Raw genomic sequence first — 23,529 nt, 5'->3', positions numbered from 1 at the left:
GATATTGTCATTATTAAAATAGTCTTTGAAATATACATTATCAGGAAATTTGGATTGAAGATTTTGAAATTAAATCATTTAAAACCAGAAATTTGATAGATATATTAACAGGAAATTTGGATAGAAGACTTTAAAATTAGATCGTTCAAAACCAGAAATTTCTTCAATCCAAATTTCCTGTTAATATATCTATCAAGTTTCTGGTTTAAAACGATCAAATATTAAAATCTTCAAACCCAAATTTCCTGTTAATATATCTATCAAATTTCTGGTTTTAGACGATCTAATTTGAAAATCTTCAAACCCAAATTTCCTGTTAATATATCTATGAAATTTTTGGTTTTAAACGATCTAATTTTAAAATCTTCAAACCCAAATTTCCTGTTAATAATATATCTATCAAATTTCTGGTTTTAGACGATCCAATTTTAAAATCTTCAAACCTAAATTTCCTGTTAATATATCTATCAAATTTCTGGTTTTAAACGACCTAATTCTAAAGTCTTCAACCCAAATTTCCTGTTAAAATATCTATCAAATTTCTGGTTTTAGACGATCTAATTTTAAAATCTTCAAACCTAAATTTCCTGTTAACATATCTATCAAATTTCTGGTTTTAAACGGTCTAATTTTCAAATCTTTAATCCAAATTTCCTGTTAATATATCTATCAAATTTCTGGTTTTAGACGATGTAATTTTCAAATTTTCAATCCAAATTTCTTGTTAATATATTTAGCAAATTTCTGGTTTTAAACGATCTAATTTTAAAGTCTTCATTTCAAATTTCCTGTTAATATATCTATCAAATTTTTGATTTTAAACGATTTTGTAGGAGGAGAAATTGGTTGGCACTGGAAGGATGCCACACAATTCCTTACATAAATGTTAGAGGAAAATTATTGGAACAAGAAAACATCCGAACATAAAAAACAATCCTTTCATTTTGTATGTCCAAAAATTTACACCTTGGGACAATAGGTAGCCAGGTCTGGTGTGGAAGCAGTAAAGCCAGAGTTAATCATACTTTGTGAAGGCATTCTTACCAGAAGTTCAGAGCTGGTCAAATACCGGTCAGCAGCAGAGGCGAACGGAGAGCTGCTGAGGATACACCTGCATAGTACAGCGGCTGCATCTCGAGTTTCAAATACAAGAGAACCTTGTTGCTACTAGCTTTCTGCGCATGCGCATCAGGGACCTTTCGGCAGGCCTTCCAGACGGTTCCAAACCTGCGCATGCGTGCTGGAGACCCTCAAGATGACGTCACTACAATCTAATTTGAAAATGTTCAATCCAAATTTCCTGTTAATATATCTATCAAATTTCTGATATATTAACGGGAAATTTGGATTGAAGATTTTAAAATTAAATCATTTAAAACCAGAAATTTCATAGATATATTAACAGGAAATTTGGATTGAATACTTTAAAATTAGATCGTTCAAAACCAGAAATTTGATAGATATATTAACAGGAATATATCTATTAATATCTGTTAATATATCTATCAAACTTCTGGTTTTAAACGATCTAATTTTAAAGTCTTCAACCCAAATTTCCTGTTAATATATCTATCAAATTTCTGGTTTTAGACGATCTAATTTGAAAATTTTCAATTCAAATTTCCTGTTAATATATCTATCAAATTTCTGAAATATTAACGGGAAATTTGATAGATATATCAACAGGAAATTTGGATTGAAGATTTTATAATTAGGTCATTTAAAACCAGAAATTTGATAGATATAGTAACAGGAAATTTGGATTGAAGATTTGAAAATTAGATCGTTTAAAACCAGAAATTTGATAGATGTACCCAATGTTAGTTTTAGTCAGGTATCAAGAGAGTTAAAGTAGAGTTGAAGTGTTTTAAACTCTAGATTTATAATAAGAAACCCATAATAAGAACAGACATGGCTGTGTAGTAAGAAGCTTGCTTTCCAACCACATGGTTCCAGGTTCAGTCCCACTGTCTGATAACTTGGGCAAGTATCTTCTACTATAGCCTTCGGCTGACCAAAACCTTGTGAGTGGATTTGGTAGACAGAAACTGAAAGAAGCCTATCATATATATATATATATATATATATATATATATATATATATAAATGATAGGCTTCTTACATATATATATATGTAAATGTATCTATATGTGTTTGTGTTTGTCCCCCATCACCACTTGGCAACCAGTGTTGGTGTGTTTATGTCCCCAGAACTTAATGGTTCAGCAAAAAAGACTGATAGAATAAGTAACAGGCTTAAAAAGGTAAGTCCTGGAGTCGATTTGTTTGACTAAAAGGTGATGCCCCAAGAAGGCCACAATCAAATGACTGAAGAACTAAAAGAATAAAGAATAATAAAGATAGGGTAGCTATGGTGGGGACACTGATCATTCCAACCAATGAGAGGATCCTCTGTGTAAATAGTAACCAAATTTCCCTTGAATCACATCCAACTATCTTTAAAAAATTAAGGACCCTGTAGTCTAAGATAGACCATTTATGAGTGAAAAAATGGGATGATCACAGCTGCAGTATCTTTGATCATAGATCAATTGACTCAGGGCTGCCCTGGGGTTAAACAGCAACAATTATTGGAGTTGATTGTTTATCTAAAGTTGGTCCCCCACCATGGTTGCTGTCCAATGACTGAAACAATTAAAACATGAAACAAAACATGCTTCTTCCAATTTCCACTGACAGCTATAAAAAAGATAATTTATTTTTGCATTTATTCTCTTTATATTTTCCTCGGTTTGTAATTTAGTTGATATAAAATCACTTTTGCTGTTAACATATATAAAGACATAAGCCTCACCTTTGCATATTCCTCATAGAATTCTGTACAGTTGTTGTGGAAAATATTGACATTTGTGATGAGTTCATGACGGAACTCTGGTTGAATGGTCAACAGATGACTCCCAACTTCTGAAGCTTGGGCTTGAAGTTTTTCCCAAGAATAACGAAGGGTATCACAGGGGTCTGTTTCTTCTCTTCGTACTGGTAATTTATGTCTATTCAACATTGCATATGATTCCTGTAGAGAAAAAAGAACTATACTAATGATATATATATATATATATATATATATATATATATGTATGTATATATATATATATATATATATATATATATATATATATATATATGTATGTATGTATGTATATATACACACATACATACATGAATACACACACACACACTTATATATCACATATAAGTACATACAAACATACATATTTATACATATGCAAAATAGCAAGATAAGAAAATGAGAACACAGGCGCATAATATACAGTTTATCATCATCGTTGTTTAACATCTGCTTTCCATGCTAGCATAGGTTGGACAGTTTGACATGGAACTGGCGAGTTGGTGGTCCAGCATGGCCACAGTCCAATGACTGAAACAAATAAAACTTGAGACAAGACATGATTCGTCCAGTTTCCACTGCTGACGTATGGTTTCTATGGCTGGATGTCCTTCTTAACACCAACCACTTTACAGAGTGTGCCACCAGCACACTCTGTTAAGTGCATTTTCACAGCACTGGCATCTGAAAAGACAAGCCTGTTGGGATGGCGGGGGGGGGGGAATCTCAGCATCGTAATTTGAAGGATAACCTTTTGTCTTATTTAAATTTCTGGACATGATTGTCTCAAATCCTAGGACTGACCATGTCAGTTACCTAGTTTCTATGCCCTGTAAGTACCTGATAGCACAACATTATTGCTGAGCAGGATGCCAGTTCATTGCTGAGTAACTCATTTACAGCTGAGCGAACTGAACAATATGAAATAAAGTGTTTTGCTCCAGAACACAAAGCATTATCCTGGATAGAAATTGAAACTACAATCTTGAGAGCACAATGGCAACACCCTAATCCCTAGGCCACCATGCCTTCATAATTTACTTCTGGTTAACTGAAATTAATGATTACCAAGAATTAACGGAAATTCACAATAACAAAATTTAGCCATTTACTTACCTCAATTGGGCCAATACTCATTTCAATTTTGATCTCATTTTCCCTAATTTCTTTCAATGCAGCCATAGCATGTCTTACATCATCCAGGTCTATTATTGGTCGATTTAGTCTCTTGTTAAGATCCTCAATAAAAGTAAAGTTTTCTTCCATATCAGTTCGGTATTTGATGTTGCAGGCCTTACCATAATGTTGCCGCCATGTTTTAGTTTCCGTAAGAAGACCAAATCGAAGTTTTTCTATAAATAAACAAGCTCTGAGATAAGAACATGCATATTTTCTCGAAATCTTGTATCATTATACGTATTGTAATCTATCATATATTGTAGAAGTGCAGAAATCTTGAAATATTCTCTTGTGAATACTATAACACCATACGATTATAGTATTAATTATTCATAAGCGATCAAAGAAAATTATTTTATTACTGTCGTTGCAAAATTTTTCTATCTGATTAGTTTCTCTACAGACATATGTCACACATCCTAATAATTCATAATTTCCATGAATATTTGTTAAACATTCTGGTGAAAAATACCCTACTAAGACAAAGTGTGCTGTACATTGTAAAGTACATATGTGCCATATAACCAACTATATACGTACATATAATTATATCTGTCTATCTAGGTTTCATACAAAGTAGGGTCCACAGATGAAAAAGTATAATCAGGGGTATCTATTTACTTTTGAGATGTTTGTGTATAAAGGGTAAAAGAGTACAGAGCCCCTTTGGTCGTAAATGACTATGGGATTGCACCTAGAAAGTTACCCTCTGAGGCACAAGGTTGTTTATGGAAGGCCAGCAGTTGCCCATGCATACCAGCTTCCTTTCTCCACGTCAGAGATGTTATCCAAGGGAAAGGCAAAGGGGCCAATACAGCTTGGCACCATTGACATTGCAACTCATTTTTACAGTTGAGTGAACTGGAGTAACATGAAATAAAGTGTTTTGCTCAACAACACAACACTCAGCCTGGTCTGGGAATCGAATTCACTCCCTCATGATTGTGAACCCAATGCTCTAACCACTGAGCCATGTTTATGTATAATGTATAATGAAATGTTATTAAATTCAAGGAACAATTAAGATTAATTAAAATAGCTATCAGAAATAAGAGCTTTCTACCTGTATATATTGCAATTGATCCCACGTCAAAATATTCAGGTTCTTGGTGGATTTTGTTCTCAAGTTGTTCATAGTAAATAATATTTGATTCAAAGTCAGAGAGACTTGGGTCTTCTTGAAGAAATCTTTCTAAGCTTTTATTTCGATCAACATCCCAAAGTATGTGATAATGGGAGAATTCTTTCAAAGAATTTGCTACTTCCTAAAAGTATTAAAACAAAATACAATTATTATAAATGACGACCAAACCGACTGTTACGAGATAGATTCAATCGATCATTTCTTTCCTTCTTAAGTCAGAAACCAATTATTCTGAAGAACAAATGAATACATTGATAAATAAATAAATAAAACAAATAAATAAATAAATGGCAGAATTGATAGAGACTAAGCTGTATTTAATTAATTCTTTTGTCTTTTATCTTGTGTCATTAGACTGAAGCCATGCTGGAGCACTGAGTTGAAGGATTTTACTCAAGCGAATTGTACATATATTTTTCCCCACCATAATGTCTGGTACTTATTCTGTCAGTCTCTTTTGCCAAACCACTAAATTACAGGGACTTAAATACACCAATACCAGTTGTCAAGCAGTGATGGGGAACAAACACACACACATAAATGGTGCTCCAGCATGACCACAGTCCACATAATGAAACCAATAGAATGATAAAAGGATATATATGTGCGTGTGTGTGTGTATATGCGTTTTGCTCCATTTATTATTATTTTTTATATCAACTCAAAATACATCACTTTAACATGGAATTTCTACCCCTTAACCGGGTATAATATCCCAGTTTTTGTGTGATTTTTGCTACTCTGGTAACTATTAACATATTTGCATTATCAAAGTTTTTCAACCAAGATAATATTAATATATATATATATATATATATATTAATATATATATATATATATATATATATATATATTTATTTATTTATTTATTTATGTGTTTCAGCCAAGTGGCTGCGGTCATGCTGGTGCACCACCGTGATTTTCATGTTCCTTGCATGGCTCTTCTCCCCCACCTGACATGGTCCAATCAAGAGTTTTGATGGCACATCTGGTGTATAAGAGAATTTGACACAGCTGCCCTAAACTGCGTCTCATTACGAGCCATTGGTTCGTCTGGTATCGTGGAGAGGAAAGCGTCAAGTTTTGTCTTGAAGACCTCTGCATCCATGTCTCTCAAATGCTTTGGCAGGGCATTGAAGAGCTGAGGTCCTCTGAAACCGAGGCTGCTGCAGTTTTAGGGAAAATAACCAAGTTTCAAGAACTCATCGATGAAAATCCACTATCACATATAGAAAAATTAATAATTAAAAGCACAATAAATGAGTATAATATAAAGTAAAGTAAATATCATAAGATAAATATAATAAAAAGATATTTTATTTCCTTTCTATTTGAAAATTAGTTATGAAACACATGTAATCTTTTTATTATATTTATCTTATGATATTTACTTTACTTTATATTATACTCATTTATTGTGCTTTTAATTATTAATTTTTCTATATGTGATAGTGGATTTTCATCGATGAGTTTTTGAAACTTAGTTATTTTCCCTAAAACTATATATTTTATATATATTTTATCTATAAAGCTCAATTTAATTTTAATTTTTTATAAATTGATTTTAATTGAGTTTTTACCTGTAATTTTGGATTTTGTCCCTAATATTATTATATATATATATATATATATACATACATACACATATATATACAATATATATATAACGAGTATAATTATTAATGTGTGCATTTGTATGTCTTTGAGTTGATTTAAACATAAGAATGTGTACTTAGCAAGTTTGTTATCTTGTTTTTCTTTCTCTTGGCTGGAGCCACACAGCAATTGGCGAATATTTAAATTATATCAGAGTATAAAGTGACTTCTTATTTAGACACAGAACCAGCTCTTGTAGGAGCGGTAGCATGAAATCGATGGTATATTTGTGTCACACAGTAACTCCCACTCATAGTTTTATTTTATTCTTTTTATCTCCAAAAAAATTCCTTCGGATTGATGTTTGCAACAAAAGAGGTTACAATTTTGCAAAAAAAAAATGAAAAAAAAAGCTGCATTTCTAAATTTTAATTCCCTCCATCCCATTCCCTACCAATTTTTCTCTTTATTTTTTATTTTATTTATTTTTTAATTATCTATTTATTTATTTTTACATTTTTGAAAAGTCTTTCAGAATTTCATGCTTAAAAGATTATAATTCTAGAAAAGAAAGTTTTTCAAAGATACAGTCTTTTTCAAATCATCCTCCCTCCCAGCTTTCAAAAAGATTTTCAAACTCACCTGCTACTTTATACATGCATGGATATATGTTGAACAATAACTTACAGGAATTGAACTCATTACCTCAAGATTGTGAGCCCAATACTTTAAACACTGAGCCAATTTGTGATCATTAAGAATGGGTGATGAGCTGGCAGAATCGTTAGCATGCTGGGCAAAATGCTCTATGGCATTTTTTCTAGATCCTTACATTCTGAGTTCAAATCCTGTTAAGTCAAGCTTTGCCTTTTATTTTTTTTTTTTTTTCAGGGTCAATAAAATAAAGGACCAGACAAGTACTGGGGGTTGACATAATCAACTTGCATCCATCTCACAAAATTGCTGGCCTTGTGTCTAAACCAGAAACTATTATATATGGATAGTATTTGGAACAGATTAATATGACATTTTGACGGCAGACTTTAATTCAGATTGCTTTAAAATAGGGAGTTTGTATCAGTAGAACTAAGGACCGTCTACAAAAGAGTTGGTAACAAAAGGGTCAATATCATCATCATCATCATCGCCGCCGCCACCACCACCACCACCACCACCACCACCATCATCATCATCATCACCACTACCCAGTAACACTAATGTCTTTACTCAGCGTCCATTCAACACCAACACCAACTCAATGACTAACAGGCTGCTATACTATTACTCTTATCACCACTGGCGAATCCATTGTACAATTACTCCAACACTATAATGTTGTGGAAAAATCAGCAGCAGCAACAACACTAACAGTAGCAGCAGTAATATCATCTGCTATTACAGCTATAATTATCACCTACAACTGTAATTATCCTCCTCACCACCACCACCAGCATTGACACAAGCAGTATCAGCCCGGTCTTTGTTACCACGAGTGACACAGTCACCAATATATTCACTTCCTCACTGTCTGAATGTATATCAAAACTGACTAACATCTTCAGCTTCAGCCATTCCTCTTTACATACATACATATATATATATATATATATATATATATATATATATATATATATACATACATACATACTGGTGAACCAGATGATTGGAGCCTGGTGTAGCCATCTGGTTCACCAGTCCTCAGTCAAATCGTCCAACCCATGCTAGCATGGAAAGCGAACGTTAAACGATGATGAAGATGATACATACATACATACATACATATATATATATATATATATATATATATATATATATAATAATAACATTAGGGACAAAATCCAAAATTATGTGTATGTGTATATATATGTATATTTGTGTGTATGTATATATGTTTCAGTATTAATTTTTCTATATGTGACAGTGGATTTTCATCGATGAATTCATGAACCTTGGTTCTTTTCCCTAAAACTATATATATATATGTATATATATATATATATATATATATATATATATATATATATCATCATCATCATCATCGTTTAACGTCCGCTTTCCATGCTAGCATGGGTTGGACGATTTGACTGAGGACTGGTGAAACCGGATGGCAACACCAGGCTCCAGTCTGATTTGGCAGAGTTTCTACAGCTGGATGCCCTTCCTAACGCCAACCACTCAGAGAGTGTAGTGGGTGCTTTTACGTGTCACCCGCACGAAAACGGCCACGCTCGAAATGGTGTCTTTTATGTGCCACCCACACAAGCCAGTCCAGGGGCACTGTCAACGATCTCGCTCGAAAATCCTACAGGAGCCAGTCAGGCGGTACTGGCAACGCCCACACTCAAAATGGTGCATCTCATGTGCCACCCGCACAAGAACCAGTCCAGGGGCACTGGCAACGATCTTACTTGGCTTGCCGGGTCATCTCACGCACAGCACATTTCCAAAGGTCTCGGTCAGTAGTCATCGCCTCGGTGAGGCCCAATGTACGAAGGTCTTGCCTCACCACCTCAACCCAGGTCTTCCTGGGCCTACCTCTTCCACGGGCTCCCTCAACTGTTAGGGTGTGGCACTTTTTCACGCAGCTATCCTCCTCCATTCTCACCACATGTCCATACCAGCGCAATCGTCTCTCTTGCACGCCACAACTGATGCTTCTAATGTTCAGCTTTTCTCTCAAGATACTTACACTCTGACGGGTATTCACATTGACATTACACATCCAACGGAGCATACTGGCTTCATTCCTTGCGAGCTTACGTATGTCCTCAGCAGTTACAGCCCATGTTTCACTGCCATGTAGCATGGTTGTTCGTACGCATGCGTCATACAGTCTGCCTTTTACTCTGAGTGAGAGTCCCTTTGTCGCCAAAAAACATACACACACATGTGTATAGAAGACAGGCTTCCACACAGTGTCCATCAACTAAATCGTTCAATAAACATTAGTCAGCCAAGAACTATAGTAGAAGACACATGCCCAAGGTGTCACACAGTGGGACTGAATTTAAAATCATGTGATTACAAACAAGTTCCTTAACCACACCCCAAGGCCTGAGACTTTTGCATAAAAAATAACAGATGATCCACTTGATATTTGCAGCTCTTGGGTGGACTGTGGTAATTTGGAATAAAATGATCGTCCTTCAAATGTCATTTTAGTAACAAACTGATATAGTAGAAATAAGAGATTCTTAATTGCACTCACAATATTCATGGATTTCACATCACACTTTTAAATAAGTCATAGTCATTATGTGACTAACCTTATCATTGCGCAACTGAGATGAAGTGGCTGTGTGGTATGCATGGAAGTCACTTCTATAGCTAGCTTAGGTCTAATGCTTGGTACAAAGGCCACCCACTGCTTTGTTATAAGGAAACTCTAAAGACCTACTAGAAAACTTGAGGTTAAATCTGAAGACATGGGAATTGGTAGCACCAAATAGAGCTCAGTGGAGAAGCTTTTGCTACCAAGCAATTTTCAACTTTCAGGCTGCTAACACTATGAAAGAGGAAAACGCTTGGCATAATAGAGCCAGGTCTAATCTACCACCAAATAATGGAAACCACTACTGCATTATCCACAACTGGATCTGCAAATCCTGAATTTTCACATGAGATGACATAATGAAACATTGCACAAAGAACTCTGTACAGCCGTTTCCTGTTGAACTATCATTCATTGAAGCAACAAAGGAGTCCAACAACTACCATCTTTATAATAAAGAAAGACTTTTTAAATCTATTGTAAGTGTTTAATTATTAACCAAAGCAATATATTCTAATTAGCCCCATTCCAGGTAGCTGTCAAAAATAGCTTTTGTATTGTTATTTATCAGTTATTTGTCTATTGCTTTCATGTCTATATCATCCTGCTTGTTCACTTACTGCATCTATTATGCAATGAGAATAAAACAATATTAGTCAATGACTAATACTAATTTAATTGGTCTATACACGCGCCTTTGATAATGATGTTAAATATGTTCTTCCTAATTAAAAACAGTAATGGGAAAAATAGAGAAAATATAGGGCAATATAGTGAAAATATAGGAAATTGTGGGGTTTTTTTTTCTGTATATGTAGTGAACTTAGCATTGAACAATCTTGTCAAAACATTTTTGGGGTTCAATATTTGCTTCAACACGCATACACACACATACCCACACCCACACATCCCTCTCATAAAGCGAAATGATAGACATCAGACCATGCCATAAATTGGAACTAATAATATATTACAAAAATGTTGAATCAAAAACTGCCTTATCCACAATACACCACTAGTATACACATCTGAAAACAAACTATAATTGATCAGCATAATTTGTAAATTTGACTGTAAAAATGAAAGTAGGAAAATTTTATGATTGTAGCTGTTACATAGGCCAGAAAAGTACAATACTTTCTCATAGGCTAACTATGCATTTGCAACAAGGTACAGTTGCAACATACTACACCACACACCATAAAACGAAGCTAGATAAAAAAAATATTAATACAACCATCCATCCATTTTCATCACCCACTATTCCTTGAAGGGTTGTGGAGGTAGAGTTCTCAGGAACCTCCTCTTTAGACTCGTAGCACAAGCAGTCATCATTACACTTTCCTGCCGGATTTCCAAGTGTAACCATCTATGACTATGGAGATCATTCAACCATCTTGCTTTTGGTCTACCTCCAGATCGCCTGCTGTTTGGCTTGGCTTGAAGAATTTGTCTCCCAATCAATTTCTGTGGCATTCTATCCATGTGTCCACAGTGCCAGAGCTCTATGATCTCTTAATGCTGAGAAGTAACCATTGAAGAGACTTCCTACTGTCTGTGCAATGCACCCTGTTGAATAATGTTATTCCAGAGATCCTTCAAAGGAACCCTATTTCAACCACTTATATGCAAGATTGTACTCTTTCTGTCATTATACAACATTCATGACCATAGTTAAGGATAGACACTAAAATGTACTATGTAGAATTCTCCACCAGAATAGACGATTAATTATCAAAGCTATACTCATCTGACTGCACAAAGATAAAATTAACACACAAAATGCATACATACATCACAATCAGGATAAGCATGTAATTCAAATGGTTAAATTAAATGTTTGATGGTGTGAGGCTCTAACAGTCAAATTCTGCATAACTAAAAGTCACTCACTTGCAAATAAATAGTATAGAAGCTCGTACCACCCATCATTTTGATGATGAGTCACAAAGACTGTAAACACTGATAAAAATTAGGAGGGTTATCGATCCAAACAAATGGCAAGGGTTTTTTTTTTACGAAGATATGAAAAAACTCACTAAGAGTAGATTAAACTGGAACATTGTCATGTTTTCAATATAACACATCTAAAAGAAACCAGTTGAGACTGTTAGTTATATGAATACATTTTTGAACCGTCTGAACAACATAAAAAATTGGTTAAAAATATCCCATTGAGATTATCTCAATTGTCAATTAACGAGCACATTTGAAAACTTGCTCAACCTATTACAATGATGCATTGATACATAATCATTTTAAGGAAATGGATTTTATCAACAACTAGGGTAGAGTTAGGAAGAAGAGATCAAGATATATAACTTGGTATAACCCATCATGTAATCATGAAGTGCCTAATTAACAAAATAGTACAGAAGATGAAAGATATGGACACAGATGCGAAAGCCAAAGAAAAAAGAAAGCAATGCTCTCTGTGACATTTATTCTGCACCAAGTTGAAACATTCTCCTGTTAAATTTACCCTCAAAAATTGCTGTTATAAGTGACTGGCTATAGTTTATTAAGATATAAAATGAATATTGTAATTGAATTTCTCTCTCTCTCTGTCTCCCTCTCTCTCTTTCATAAAAATCAAGATTTACCTTTTTCGTTGAGTTTATGGATGCTGACAGTAATGAGACCAGTTTTGCAATTTCTTTATTCTCCGATATACATTTGTAATAACTTTTGGATAAAAGCTGTACACTGGAAATCTCTGTAGAGTTATCAGGATCGACTCGACTGTGACTGCTCTTTGTGAATGGGTCACTGTGCACACTTTCTGATAAATCATTGATACTCAGACTTGTTAGTCTTTCTTGGCTTTCCATAGGAAAAGACACACTTGATATTGCTGCTGCTTCTGTTGCGGATGTTGTTGAAAATGGACCGACAATATTAGTTCCACTTTTCACTTTGACCTTCAGAAATTTGGGTGATTGTTTCGACCAGTGAGCAACATGTTTATGCACACCAACAATCATATGAACAGCTTTGTTGATGACTTGTTGTATTTCATCAAGGGCTGGTTGGACAGTAATGCTGGGAATGGTTAGAATAGCATCGGTGCGGAAAAATGGACGGGAATTCTTTTTAGCGCCCTCAGCATATTTCTGTGATTCTGAAAGAGATAAATGAATAACTGTTAGAAATTGAAGAATGAACAATGGACAGGAAGGAATTTAGTAAAAAGAAAAGACACAGAGAGATAGACAGAGCAGCAGAAAGAATGGAGATAGGAAAAAAAGGAAGACTGAAAGATGCACAGATTCAAAGAAAATAGGGTTTGATGAAAGGAAGAATAAGGAAATAAAAAATATATTAAGAGGAATTAAAAGAATGCTATTTGCCAACATGATGTGGCTGTCCTGAAAGGGACAATGTTACTGTTGTTTTAGCCCCAAGAAACATCGTTTCTAGCTGGCTCACAACCTGTGTCCTTATATTTTCAAACAGGGAGCTCAGCACTCCCATCTAGTGCAAAATAATTAAAAAAAACATACAAGTCGAGATAGTATCAACTAGCATGAATTTCGATTGCTGAGTATCTTCATGTGGCAAGTTCATGATATTTTGCACAAAACAAAAGACTAACAGCAAATGCATCAAGAGAAGTAGTGTTCATAAAAATAATGGCATTGGTAAATTGAAGAGAGAGGGGGGGGAGAGAGAGAGAGAGAGAGAGAGAGAGAGAGACAGACAGACAGACAGAGACAGAGAAATAACTGAAGGGTATAGTGAGAGGTACATAAGTAAGAAAAGGGACGGGCAAGAAAACATGGAAGGAAGAGGATGCTTTTCTTTTCTTCAAGCTTTCTTGCTATCCCCTCAAGACAAATAGAAGTGCAGCTTTAATATAGAAGAGTAGAGAAAGGAGTGAGCGACAAAGAGGATAGTAGAGAGACCAAAGAAAGGTGGGGGAAAAGAAAGCAAAAGAAAGAGAAGATAGGATTGTTAAGTAGGTCATTCTGTCAGTAGTGTGAGACATCTGGCTATTTTCAAACAAGAGTTATTAAGTTAAGTAATGAGAAAGGTCAAGGTTTAAGGAAGCTGATCAATGGAAATAACAATATCGAAAATTCTATTTCACATATATTGAATATATGTGAAATAGAATTAAAGCTAAAAAAAAAAACCCAATCAGAGTATAGAGGTAAAGAGTGCAAGACTGTAGCAGCCACATCTTGTATAAGTCATGTCTATAGAGAAGGGATTGTGGGATGATGACTGTGATGGTAAATATCCCCTCCAAAGGGAAATTCCCATTGTATACAGGCTGTATTGGGAATTCTAAAACCTACTAAAACCCACCTCTCTCCAGGTCTGAACACGACTGGTATTTCCCAGAGGGAAAAGAAGAATCAATCTCAGTACTGAATTAGTACTTAATTTATTGATCTTGAAAGAATGAAAGGCAAAGTTGACCTTGGCAATCAATGTTTGTGCATTTGGTCTGCAGAGATCTGGAATAAATACCACAAAGTATTCCATCTGACAATCTAAACAAAATTCAATAGATCAACAGAATAAGAGACTGAAATTTAAAAAAGGGTCAGTTGAATGAGGATATGATAATAGAAAAATTGAATAATGACAAAATCAAATAAAAAAGATGAGGATCAAATGAAAGAGAAAATGTACAAAACAAATAACTAAACAAATGACAAAAATATATAGGTGCAGGAGTGGCTGTGTGGTAAGTAGCTTGCTTACCAGCCACATGGTTCCGGGTTCAGTCCCACTGCGTGGCACCTTGGGCAAGTGTCTTCTACTATAGCTTCAGGTCTACCAAAGCCTTGTGAGTGGATTTGGTAGACGAAAGAGGCCCGCTGTGTGTATATATATATATATATATATATATATATATATATATATATATATATATATATATTCATGTGTGTGTATATGTTTGTGTGTCTGTGTTTGTCTTCCCAACATTGCTTGACAACCGATGGTGGTGTGTTTACGTCCTCCTAACTTAGCAGTTTGGCAAAATAGACTGATAGAATAAGTACTAGGTTTGCAAAGAATGTGTCCTGGGGTCGATTTGCAGTGCTCCAGCATGGCTGCAGTCAAATGACTGAAACAAGTAAAAGAGTAAAAGAGTATCGTCAGAAACCAAAGTTCAGGATTTTACATTAAAGAATGTTGGGATCTTCATGCGAAGAGTTGAACATTTCAATCCTAAGTCTGCACTTACCAATATAATGCATAATTGAATTGCTTGATGTGATTCTCTTCCTAATGGCCTCTAGAGTGTTCCGAGTCACCTTGACCAAAGCATCTATATTGCGGTGATTAAAATGTTTTTTTAACTCTTGGATTTCTTCCAGATTTTGACATGTTTGTTTCTGTTTGGCATTAACTTCAGTTTCTGATGAAGGCAACTGTAATGCTTTCTTCCTTTGGGAACTGCTTCTTTGGAATACTTGCAAATTGTTTGGGATCATTGGGGAAGGAGAATCAGCATCTGCTACAATGGAAACCCAGAATATTTTTAATATATTAAGAATATATATCATAAAAAGTTAAAGAAGTGATTTTAAATTCTCAAACGCAGGATAATGCTAATAATATAGCCTGAACAGGATAAGCTACCCCTATTTTTGCAGCTGGCCGCCAACACTTTTTTCTGAAAAAATAGGGGTAGCTTATCCTGTTCAGGCTATATTATTAGCATTATCCTGCATTTGAGAATTTAAAATCACTTCTTTAACTTTCTAAGACATCTCAACGCTTCTAAAAGCAAACATCGTTTGTTTCTTTACGTTCATCGTAATTTGAATTTATATATTATAAAATATATTATATTTGATATATTAAAAAAGTTGTTTAGATTGAATGAATCACATTATGTTAGGCAGAAGCATATCTAGAACTTATAGTCAATAGCAATAAGTTTTAATCACTTGACTACTACAAGAGACTTTCTGTTCATCCAAGAAGAACAGATTCATGATTGAGTGCTCGCTGATCAAATTGAACTTATAAATGATGAATAAAAATGCCATCATATCATTTTTAAAGCTCTAGCTAAACAGCGCCACACAAGAATAAAATGACCATAATTAAATAAGAGATGTGTGGTCCAGTATTTAGGGTGCTGCATTTGTGATTGTAAGATTGTGGTTTCAATACCTGGACTGTGTAGTACATTGTGTTCTTGAACAAAAGATTTCATTTCATATTGCTCCAGCTGTAATTGTATTCCAGCCATACCTTGGAAAGTAAGGCTGCAAGCTGGTAGAATCGTTAGCACACTGGGCAAAATGCTTAGTGGCATTTCATCCATCTTCACATTCTAGGTTCAAATTCCACTGAGGTCGACTGTGCCTTTCATCTCTTCAGGGTCAATTGAACAAGCACCAGTCAAACACTGGGGTTGATCTAATCGATTTATCCTCTCCCTGAAATTGATGGCCTTGTACCAAAACTTGAAACCAATATCAAGGAAAGTAACCTTACAATGTACAGGTGTCCTATTTAGAAGTGTTTGTAATCTCTGTCACTTATACACCATAGAAACCAGGACAAACTTCAGCTTTATGAATTTTAGAACTCTTGACCAACCCAAGTCTTAGTAATCAAACGAAACTACATCTAAACTTACAATGGACGGGTGTCCTGTTTAGAAGTGCTTGTAATCTCTGTCACTTATACACCATAGAAACCAGGACAAACTTCAGTTTTATGAATTTTAGAACTCATGACCAACCCAAGTCTTAGTAATCAAACGAAACTACATCTAAACTTGTTGAAGTTGATTGCAACTTATTCAATATTCATATGAATCAGTATGGATAGTAGTGTCATACTTTCAGTGTTGGTGCTTTCTTCCCCATATTCCTCCTCCTGGGGTTTATCACATAAAACAGTGATCAACTCATTGACAGCATTTTCAAGGTTCTGGCTTTTGTGGCTCAAACTTTGGGCCCCTTGTGCACATAAAAACTGCAATTAAAAGATAAAGAATAAAATGCTACATCGTTGTGTAAAGTAATGTTTTCTTAACAAACATAAAGGTGCAGATATGAGTGTGTGATTAAGAAGCTTGCTTTGTGATCATGTGGTTTCAGGTTCAGTCCTACTGCATGGCTCCTTGGGCAAGTGTCTTCTACTATAGCCCAGGGCTGACCAATGCCTTGTGAGTAAATTTGGTAGATGGAAACTGCAAAGAAGCCCATTGTGTGTGTGTGTGTGTGTGTGTGTGTGTGTGCATGTGTATTTGTGTGCATACGTGCATGCATGTGTGTTATGTGAAAGAAAAGGAATAAATGGAAGGTAAACTAAATTATACCTGTGTTTTTTCCATGAAATATTTCACAGACCACGGTTCAACTTCTGGCAGTTCACAAAGCTTAACTTGACTTATATCAAGTAAATTAGCTTCAATTCTAAACTCACAGATATCGGTTACTCTGTCCAAAAGCAACGTAAATAACTTTAAAGCGTGCTCAACGTTTTCTAAGTATTCGTTTATACCGATGGCTGTCCATGTGAGTGTTGTCAATCCTGGTTCTATAGCTTTGTCAACTCTTGCTATATGTACTTGCATTAAGGGCTCAAGTACACTTGGAAATTTGCTTCGAATGTTGTTGTTCTCCTTTAGCATAAGCTGTAAATCAGGAAAGTTGATAGTTAATGGAAAAAAAATATGCACATTCTTAGGATTAAGTCTCAACTCTCTTCAATGTTTGTGATTATTTTAAATAAAAGAAACTTTGAATGACTACCAGACAAAATAAGAATTTCTCTGCTTTCATCCATTTGTTTTTTTGTTTTTTTTTGTTTTTAGAACAAGATTTGCTTTGAATAAGAAGCCCTATAATCAAAGGCATTCCTACCATGACAATTCCATCATTTTTCAGGCATTGTGTACTCCAAACTATATTATCTAATGTGTCCCTTGAGATGGTAGGGTGTATTATTTGAAGTAGATTTGGCTGCTATGTTAGCAGGTTGAATCATCACATAAAGGTTCACTTGACAATGGTGGTAGTTGTTAGTCTGGTAGTGATAGTATTTAAACCTCAGAATGGGCCATTTTGTATACTTGCTTGATCTGTTCTGTGTAACTGCCGAACATCTTTCAACAAACTCACTACTATTAAAATATTTTCACTTCAATCTACATTCTTAGAACAATATGCCATAATAAAAATTGGACTGCCACAGATAATAACACTAACCAAAAGGGGAAATGAAACTGAACCCAAAATTCATGCTGTACACATAAAGGTACATGGCCTAGTGGATAGACTGTTTGACTCATGATTGTAGGTTCTGAGTTCAATTCCAAGACATGGTGACATGTCTTTTTGGATAAGGAACTTCATTTCACATTATTCTAGTTCACTAAGTTGAACATTAGTTGTATCTGCTGTATTGTGTAAAATCTTTCAGAATACAGAACCCTGTTCATATTGGAGTTGTTTGATAAAAATTGCCACAAGAAGTTAACAAGCCCTGTATACTATATAATAAAGACTTTATTCAACAACTCATGATACAGCTCAACCTATGGCTTAAATAATGGAAAGGGTTTATCCACCATGCTAAAGGTTGTGGTATGTGGCTAAGTAGTCAGGGTGTTGGACACATGATTGTAAGGTTGCAGTTTTGATTCCTGGACCAGGCAACATGTTGTGTTTTTGAGCAAAATACTTCATTTCATATTGCTCCAGTCCATTCAGCTGGCAAAAATGAGTAATCTTGTGACAAACCAGTGTCCTATCAAGGTGGGGAATATATACACCATGGTAACCGTAAAACCAACCCTTGTGAGTCAGTATGACTTGAGAAGGTAACTTTCGCCTTTTAACTTTTACCATGTTAAAGAATGCAATAAGATAATGATTTAAGAAAACTAAATTCTGAAATCTCCTACAAGATCCAGTCCTTGCCGCCGTGGGGTAGCTTGTGTGCCACAATGATCCTGAGATCTATGCCGGTGAAGCACAAGCTCTTGGCAGAGCCTCCCGTGCTGGACAGGTCAAAGGATAGAGGCTAGACTAATCTGGACTATCTCTTCCCAGAGGTAAAAAATGGGTTTGTACAGAGTCAACACCCCTACCTTGAAAAAAGCGAAGTTACAGAATCATCGATGACAATTTAAGATCTGGAAAAGGAAATGCCTTTCCTTAGGGAAGTATATTAAGATTCCCCCAACACTCATACAGAGGAAGTGGCCCTGACAATCCAGAGTTGAGAACAGTAGAGAAAAGCCATCAATGGCCTATACTCCTAAGAGAGCAAAGGGCTCAAGTAAACAAGGAAAAAGTTGAAATGATCTAATATATGCAATAATCTACTAATTAAACCTTTTCTTAATTATTTATAATATTTATACACTTTTTTAAACTATTACTCATCCTACAGTGATGTAGTGAAGTAAGTTTCTTCTTCTTTTAATTGAAAAACTATCAGATATAAGGGATTTTGATGTTGCTCCCACTACTTGGATGAATGAGTTTGTATAGTGATGAACAACCAACTCATTTCATAATCATTCCTCCCCACAACAACAACCCTCTGGAAATCCCCTTTCCTTTCACCTTTTTTTTTTTTTTTTATTCCAACAGAAATCCACCAACTGAAGCTGAAACTGAACTCTTCAGTTTCATCAATCATACAGTTCTAGAAAAGCCTGTGAAAATCAAGGGCAATACACTGGGTGAAAGCTAAAATAAATGTCAGTGATGACCATCCTTTATTATGTCCCTACTAATACGACCAACTGACCCCCGTTATTAAAATGAAAGTGTCTGATTAAAAATAGCAATGATAAGCATACTTCTAAACCATTACATATCTTCTTATATTCTTCTTGCCTGGATCGCAGAATACAAGCAAAAGGTGGAATTATGTATCCAAGGCGAGCCATACATTCCGTTTCCCTGATCATCATCATAACTTTGGAATCAAAATTTACAAATAATTCCTTAGTTTTAGGATGGCGTACCAACAAAGGAGACTGGAGTTTCTCCTTTACAGATTCCACCTGAAAAAGAGAGGATGAAAGACAGTTGATTAAGAGAAAAGGAAATATTGTGACAAAGACAGAGAATCCCTAAAAAATGGGAATTTAATTTTATAATTGTGATCGTTGCCAGTGCCGATGGACTGGCTCCTGTGCAGGTGGCACGTAAAATACACCATTTCGAGCATGGCCGTTGCCAGTACCGCCTGACTGGCCATCATGCCGGCGGCACGTAAAAGCACCCACTACACTCTCGGAGTGGTTGGCATTAGGAAGGGCGTCCAGCTGTAGAAACTCTGCCAGATCAGATTTGAGCCTGGTGTAGCTATCTGGTTTCACCAGTCCTCAGTCAAATCGTCCAACCCATGCTAGCATGGAAAGCGGATGTTAAACAACGATGATGATGATGATGAATTGTGATATTAATTTAACTGTAGTGATAATGAGGTTTCTAATCTAGGAACAAAGTCAGCAAATTTTTTAATGGAGGGATATTCAATACCATCAAATCCGGTACTAGACTGGTATTTTGTTTCATTTGCTGTAATAATGGCCAATAAGAGATACATAGAGACAAATGATAATGACACAGAGAGGCAGATATAAACAGAAGGGTATTAAAAAACATCTAATTGTAGTAATCCAAATTATAAATCAATTATTTAGCTTAGGAACAGACACAGTTGTGTGAATGGAAGTTAGTATAATTTAGTAAATTAATAACCACAAGGAGGATGACTTATAATTGTTACTGGCACATTTAAGCTTAGAATGGTAACATACAAAATTAGTTACTAAGTCCAGTGTTCCATTCTCTATTCAGTATAGAAATCCATACATAACTGATTCATTGAAGGAAATTATACAAATGACTCCAGCTTCTTATGAAGTATATGCAGATGTTGTGGTCATGTAACATTAATTAAATGATATAAAAATCAGTGAGAGATTAAGTGTCTTTAGAAGAGTCCTCTCTGTTGCAAGCTTCCAGCTTCTTATGAAAATATCTACCAAGTATATGCAGAGACTGGCCATGTAACATTAATTAAATGATATATAAACAAGTGAGAGATAAAGTGTCTTTAAAAGAGTCCTCTCAGTTGCAAGCATTCAGAGAATGTCTCTGAAGATAAACACCTCCCTTCCTCCTACCAATCCCTGAAGCCCTAAAAATGGTCCTGGGATCTACCCTTTCTTCTATGACCAAACATTAGAAAAACATTAATTTGAAGAGTATCTTCAGTAATTACTCTTACTCTTTACTCTTTTACTTGTTTCAGTCATTTGACTGTGGCCATGCTGGAGCACCGCCTTTTAGTCAAGCTAATCGACCTAAGGACTTATTCTTTGTAAGCCTAGTACTTATTCTATCAGTCTCTTTAGCCAAACCGCTAAGTTACGGGGACGTAAACACACCAGCATCAGTTGTCAAGCGACGTTAGGGGGACAAACACAGACACACAAACACATACACACACACACACACACATATATATATATATATATATCTATATATACATATATACGACGGGCTTCTTTCAGTTTCCGTCTACCAAATCCACTCACAAGGCATTGGTTGGCCCGAGGCTATAGTAGAAGACACTTGCCCAAGGTGCCATGCAGTGGGACTGAACCCGGAACCATGTGGTTGGTAAGCAAGCTACTTACCACACAGCCACTCCTATGCCTTTAAAATCAGGGTCCAAATCCCATTTTTTCCTTTTACCCTTCTGGGTTAATAAAATAAGTACAAGTCAGTTAACTACAATCACTTTATCTTAATATCACTCTTAAAGACATGTAACCTAGTGGTTAGGTTGTTTGGCCTATCACCATAAAGTCATGGGTTCAGTTCCTAGATAGGATAGTACATTGTATCCTTGAGCAAGGCACTTAATTTCACAGTGCTCCAGTCTGTTCAGTTGTGATGAGTATCAATTAGGTGCAAGTGTAAACCCGTCTTTCTCCAGTTGTCATGACCCAGATTTGATGTCTATGTCTGCTCACAGGCACATAAATCAATCACTGAAAACAGGGTACATTTTACCAAACCATACTCACTCATGAATAGCCAATGGTTGTACTGTATAGTACTGTATTAATTTTGCTTACAATTGCAGTGTTTCCAATGTCTATGAACAGTAAATTTTGTTCTTATTTTTAATTATCCCACCAAACAGTCACAAACTTCACATATTACAATGTTGTAGCTGAATGGCAATGTAATACATCAGATTTATTTACAATTTATTGGTTGTTTATCTGCAACTATAAAATCTTATATATTTCCTTGAAAATAATTTTTAAAAAGATTAAAAGATTGTCTGTTTAAAGAAAGCTGAAATATAAACACTTACTGTACAAATAACTTACATTTTTGAAATTACATTCACTTTAAAATATTTCTAAATGATTTGAATATTGCATTTAACAAAACAGAAAATAGAAACATTTACTGTAAAAAAACAACTCGTATCTTTTCATTGGCAAGTTAAAGTCACTAATGTGTCTAAATGAAAGGTTAGATTTTCTTCCCTTTCAGGGTTAAGTTATTTTCAGAGTATTTTCAGATTATGCACCGTTTTAGGTGCAAAATCTCCAATATCTCAAGAACCACTGGTCTGATTTACATGAAACGTGTTTTATTCTGTTTGTATTCACATTTTAGGCGGACCTTAGTTCATAGTATTTTCCTATTATGTGCCAGTTTGGCTGTGTAACATTGCAAGCAAGCAAGATTGAAGTTCATTTTTAATGTAATATAGATGTTCATATGAATATCTCCATAATCCCAAAGATCTACATTTATTCACTCTTTAGCAACTAAAAGTTAGACAAGGTAGCAAGGTTTAGAGAATTAGAGCATTATTTCTAATCAAATCAGATAAAACTAATTGAATGAAAGGAAGAAATTATTTACCTGATGTAGCCATTCTCTATAGTAAAGAATTTCAAATTCAAGTAAAACTTTGGTCATTCTGTTGTATTTCACAATAATAGCTTTAGACTCTTCACATTGCAAAATAGCACTATGTTGCTTGAAATCTTCCATGGGCTCTTGTAGATGAGAGAAAAGTTGCCTAGCCCAAGACATTTTTCCTGGAATACAAATTATTAGTGAATAATTTATGAATTATCAATTTACTATCATCATCATCATGGGTTGGACGGTTTGACTGGGGACTAGTGAGCTGGATGGCTGCACCAGGCTCCAATCTGATCTGGCAGAGTTTCTACAGCTGGATGCCCTTCCTAACGCCAACCACTCCGAGAGTGTAGTGAGTGCTTTTACGTGCCACCAGCACGAGGGCCAGTTAGGCGGTACTGGCAACGGCCACGTTTAAATGGTGTTTTCCATGTGCCACTGGCACAAGTGCCAGTAAGGCGACACTGGTAACGATCACGCTCGAATGGTATTTTTTACGTACCACCAGCACGGAGGCCACACAGCAGCCCTGGCCACAATCATGCTCGGATGGGGCTCTTAGCGC

The 23,529-nt window shown here is 35.3% G+C and overlaps 1 protein-coding gene across 1 annotated transcript in view; it reads right to left on the bottom strand.

Annotated features, from left to right (window-relative positions):
* LOC106881606 (dynein axonemal heavy chain 5-like) overlaps nt 1–23,529 on the bottom strand; it is a 143,421-nt gene that overhangs the window by 69,545 nt on the left and 50,347 nt on the right. Inside the window, exons 13-21 of the mRNA XM_089338035.1 lie at nt 22,959–23,137; nt 19,853–20,059; nt 17,357–17,674; nt 16,875–17,010; nt 15,260–15,532; nt 12,663–13,180; nt 5,112–5,313; nt 3,986–4,221; nt 2,816–3,034 (exon numbers count right to left, since the gene is read on the bottom strand). Coding sequence (XP_089194161.1) covers nt 2,816–3,034; nt 3,986–4,221; nt 5,112–5,313; nt 12,663–13,180; nt 15,260–15,532; nt 16,875–17,010; nt 17,357–17,674; nt 19,853–20,059; nt 22,959–23,137 — 2,288 coding nt within the window. The remainder of the gene's footprint in view (nt 1–2,815; nt 3,035–3,985; nt 4,222–5,111; nt 5,314–12,662; nt 13,181–15,259; nt 15,533–16,874; nt 17,011–17,356; nt 17,675–19,852; nt 20,060–22,958; nt 23,138–23,529) is intronic.

The sequence above is a fragment of the Octopus bimaculoides genome, chromosome 20 (assembly GCF_046866305.1).
Source record: "Octopus bimaculoides isolate indiv1 chromosome 20, ASM4686630v1, whole genome shotgun sequence".
Taxonomy (NCBI): Eukaryota; Metazoa; Mollusca; class Cephalopoda; order Octopoda; family Octopodidae; genus Octopus; species Octopus bimaculoides.
This window is presented reverse-complemented; position numbering and strand designations above follow the sequence as displayed.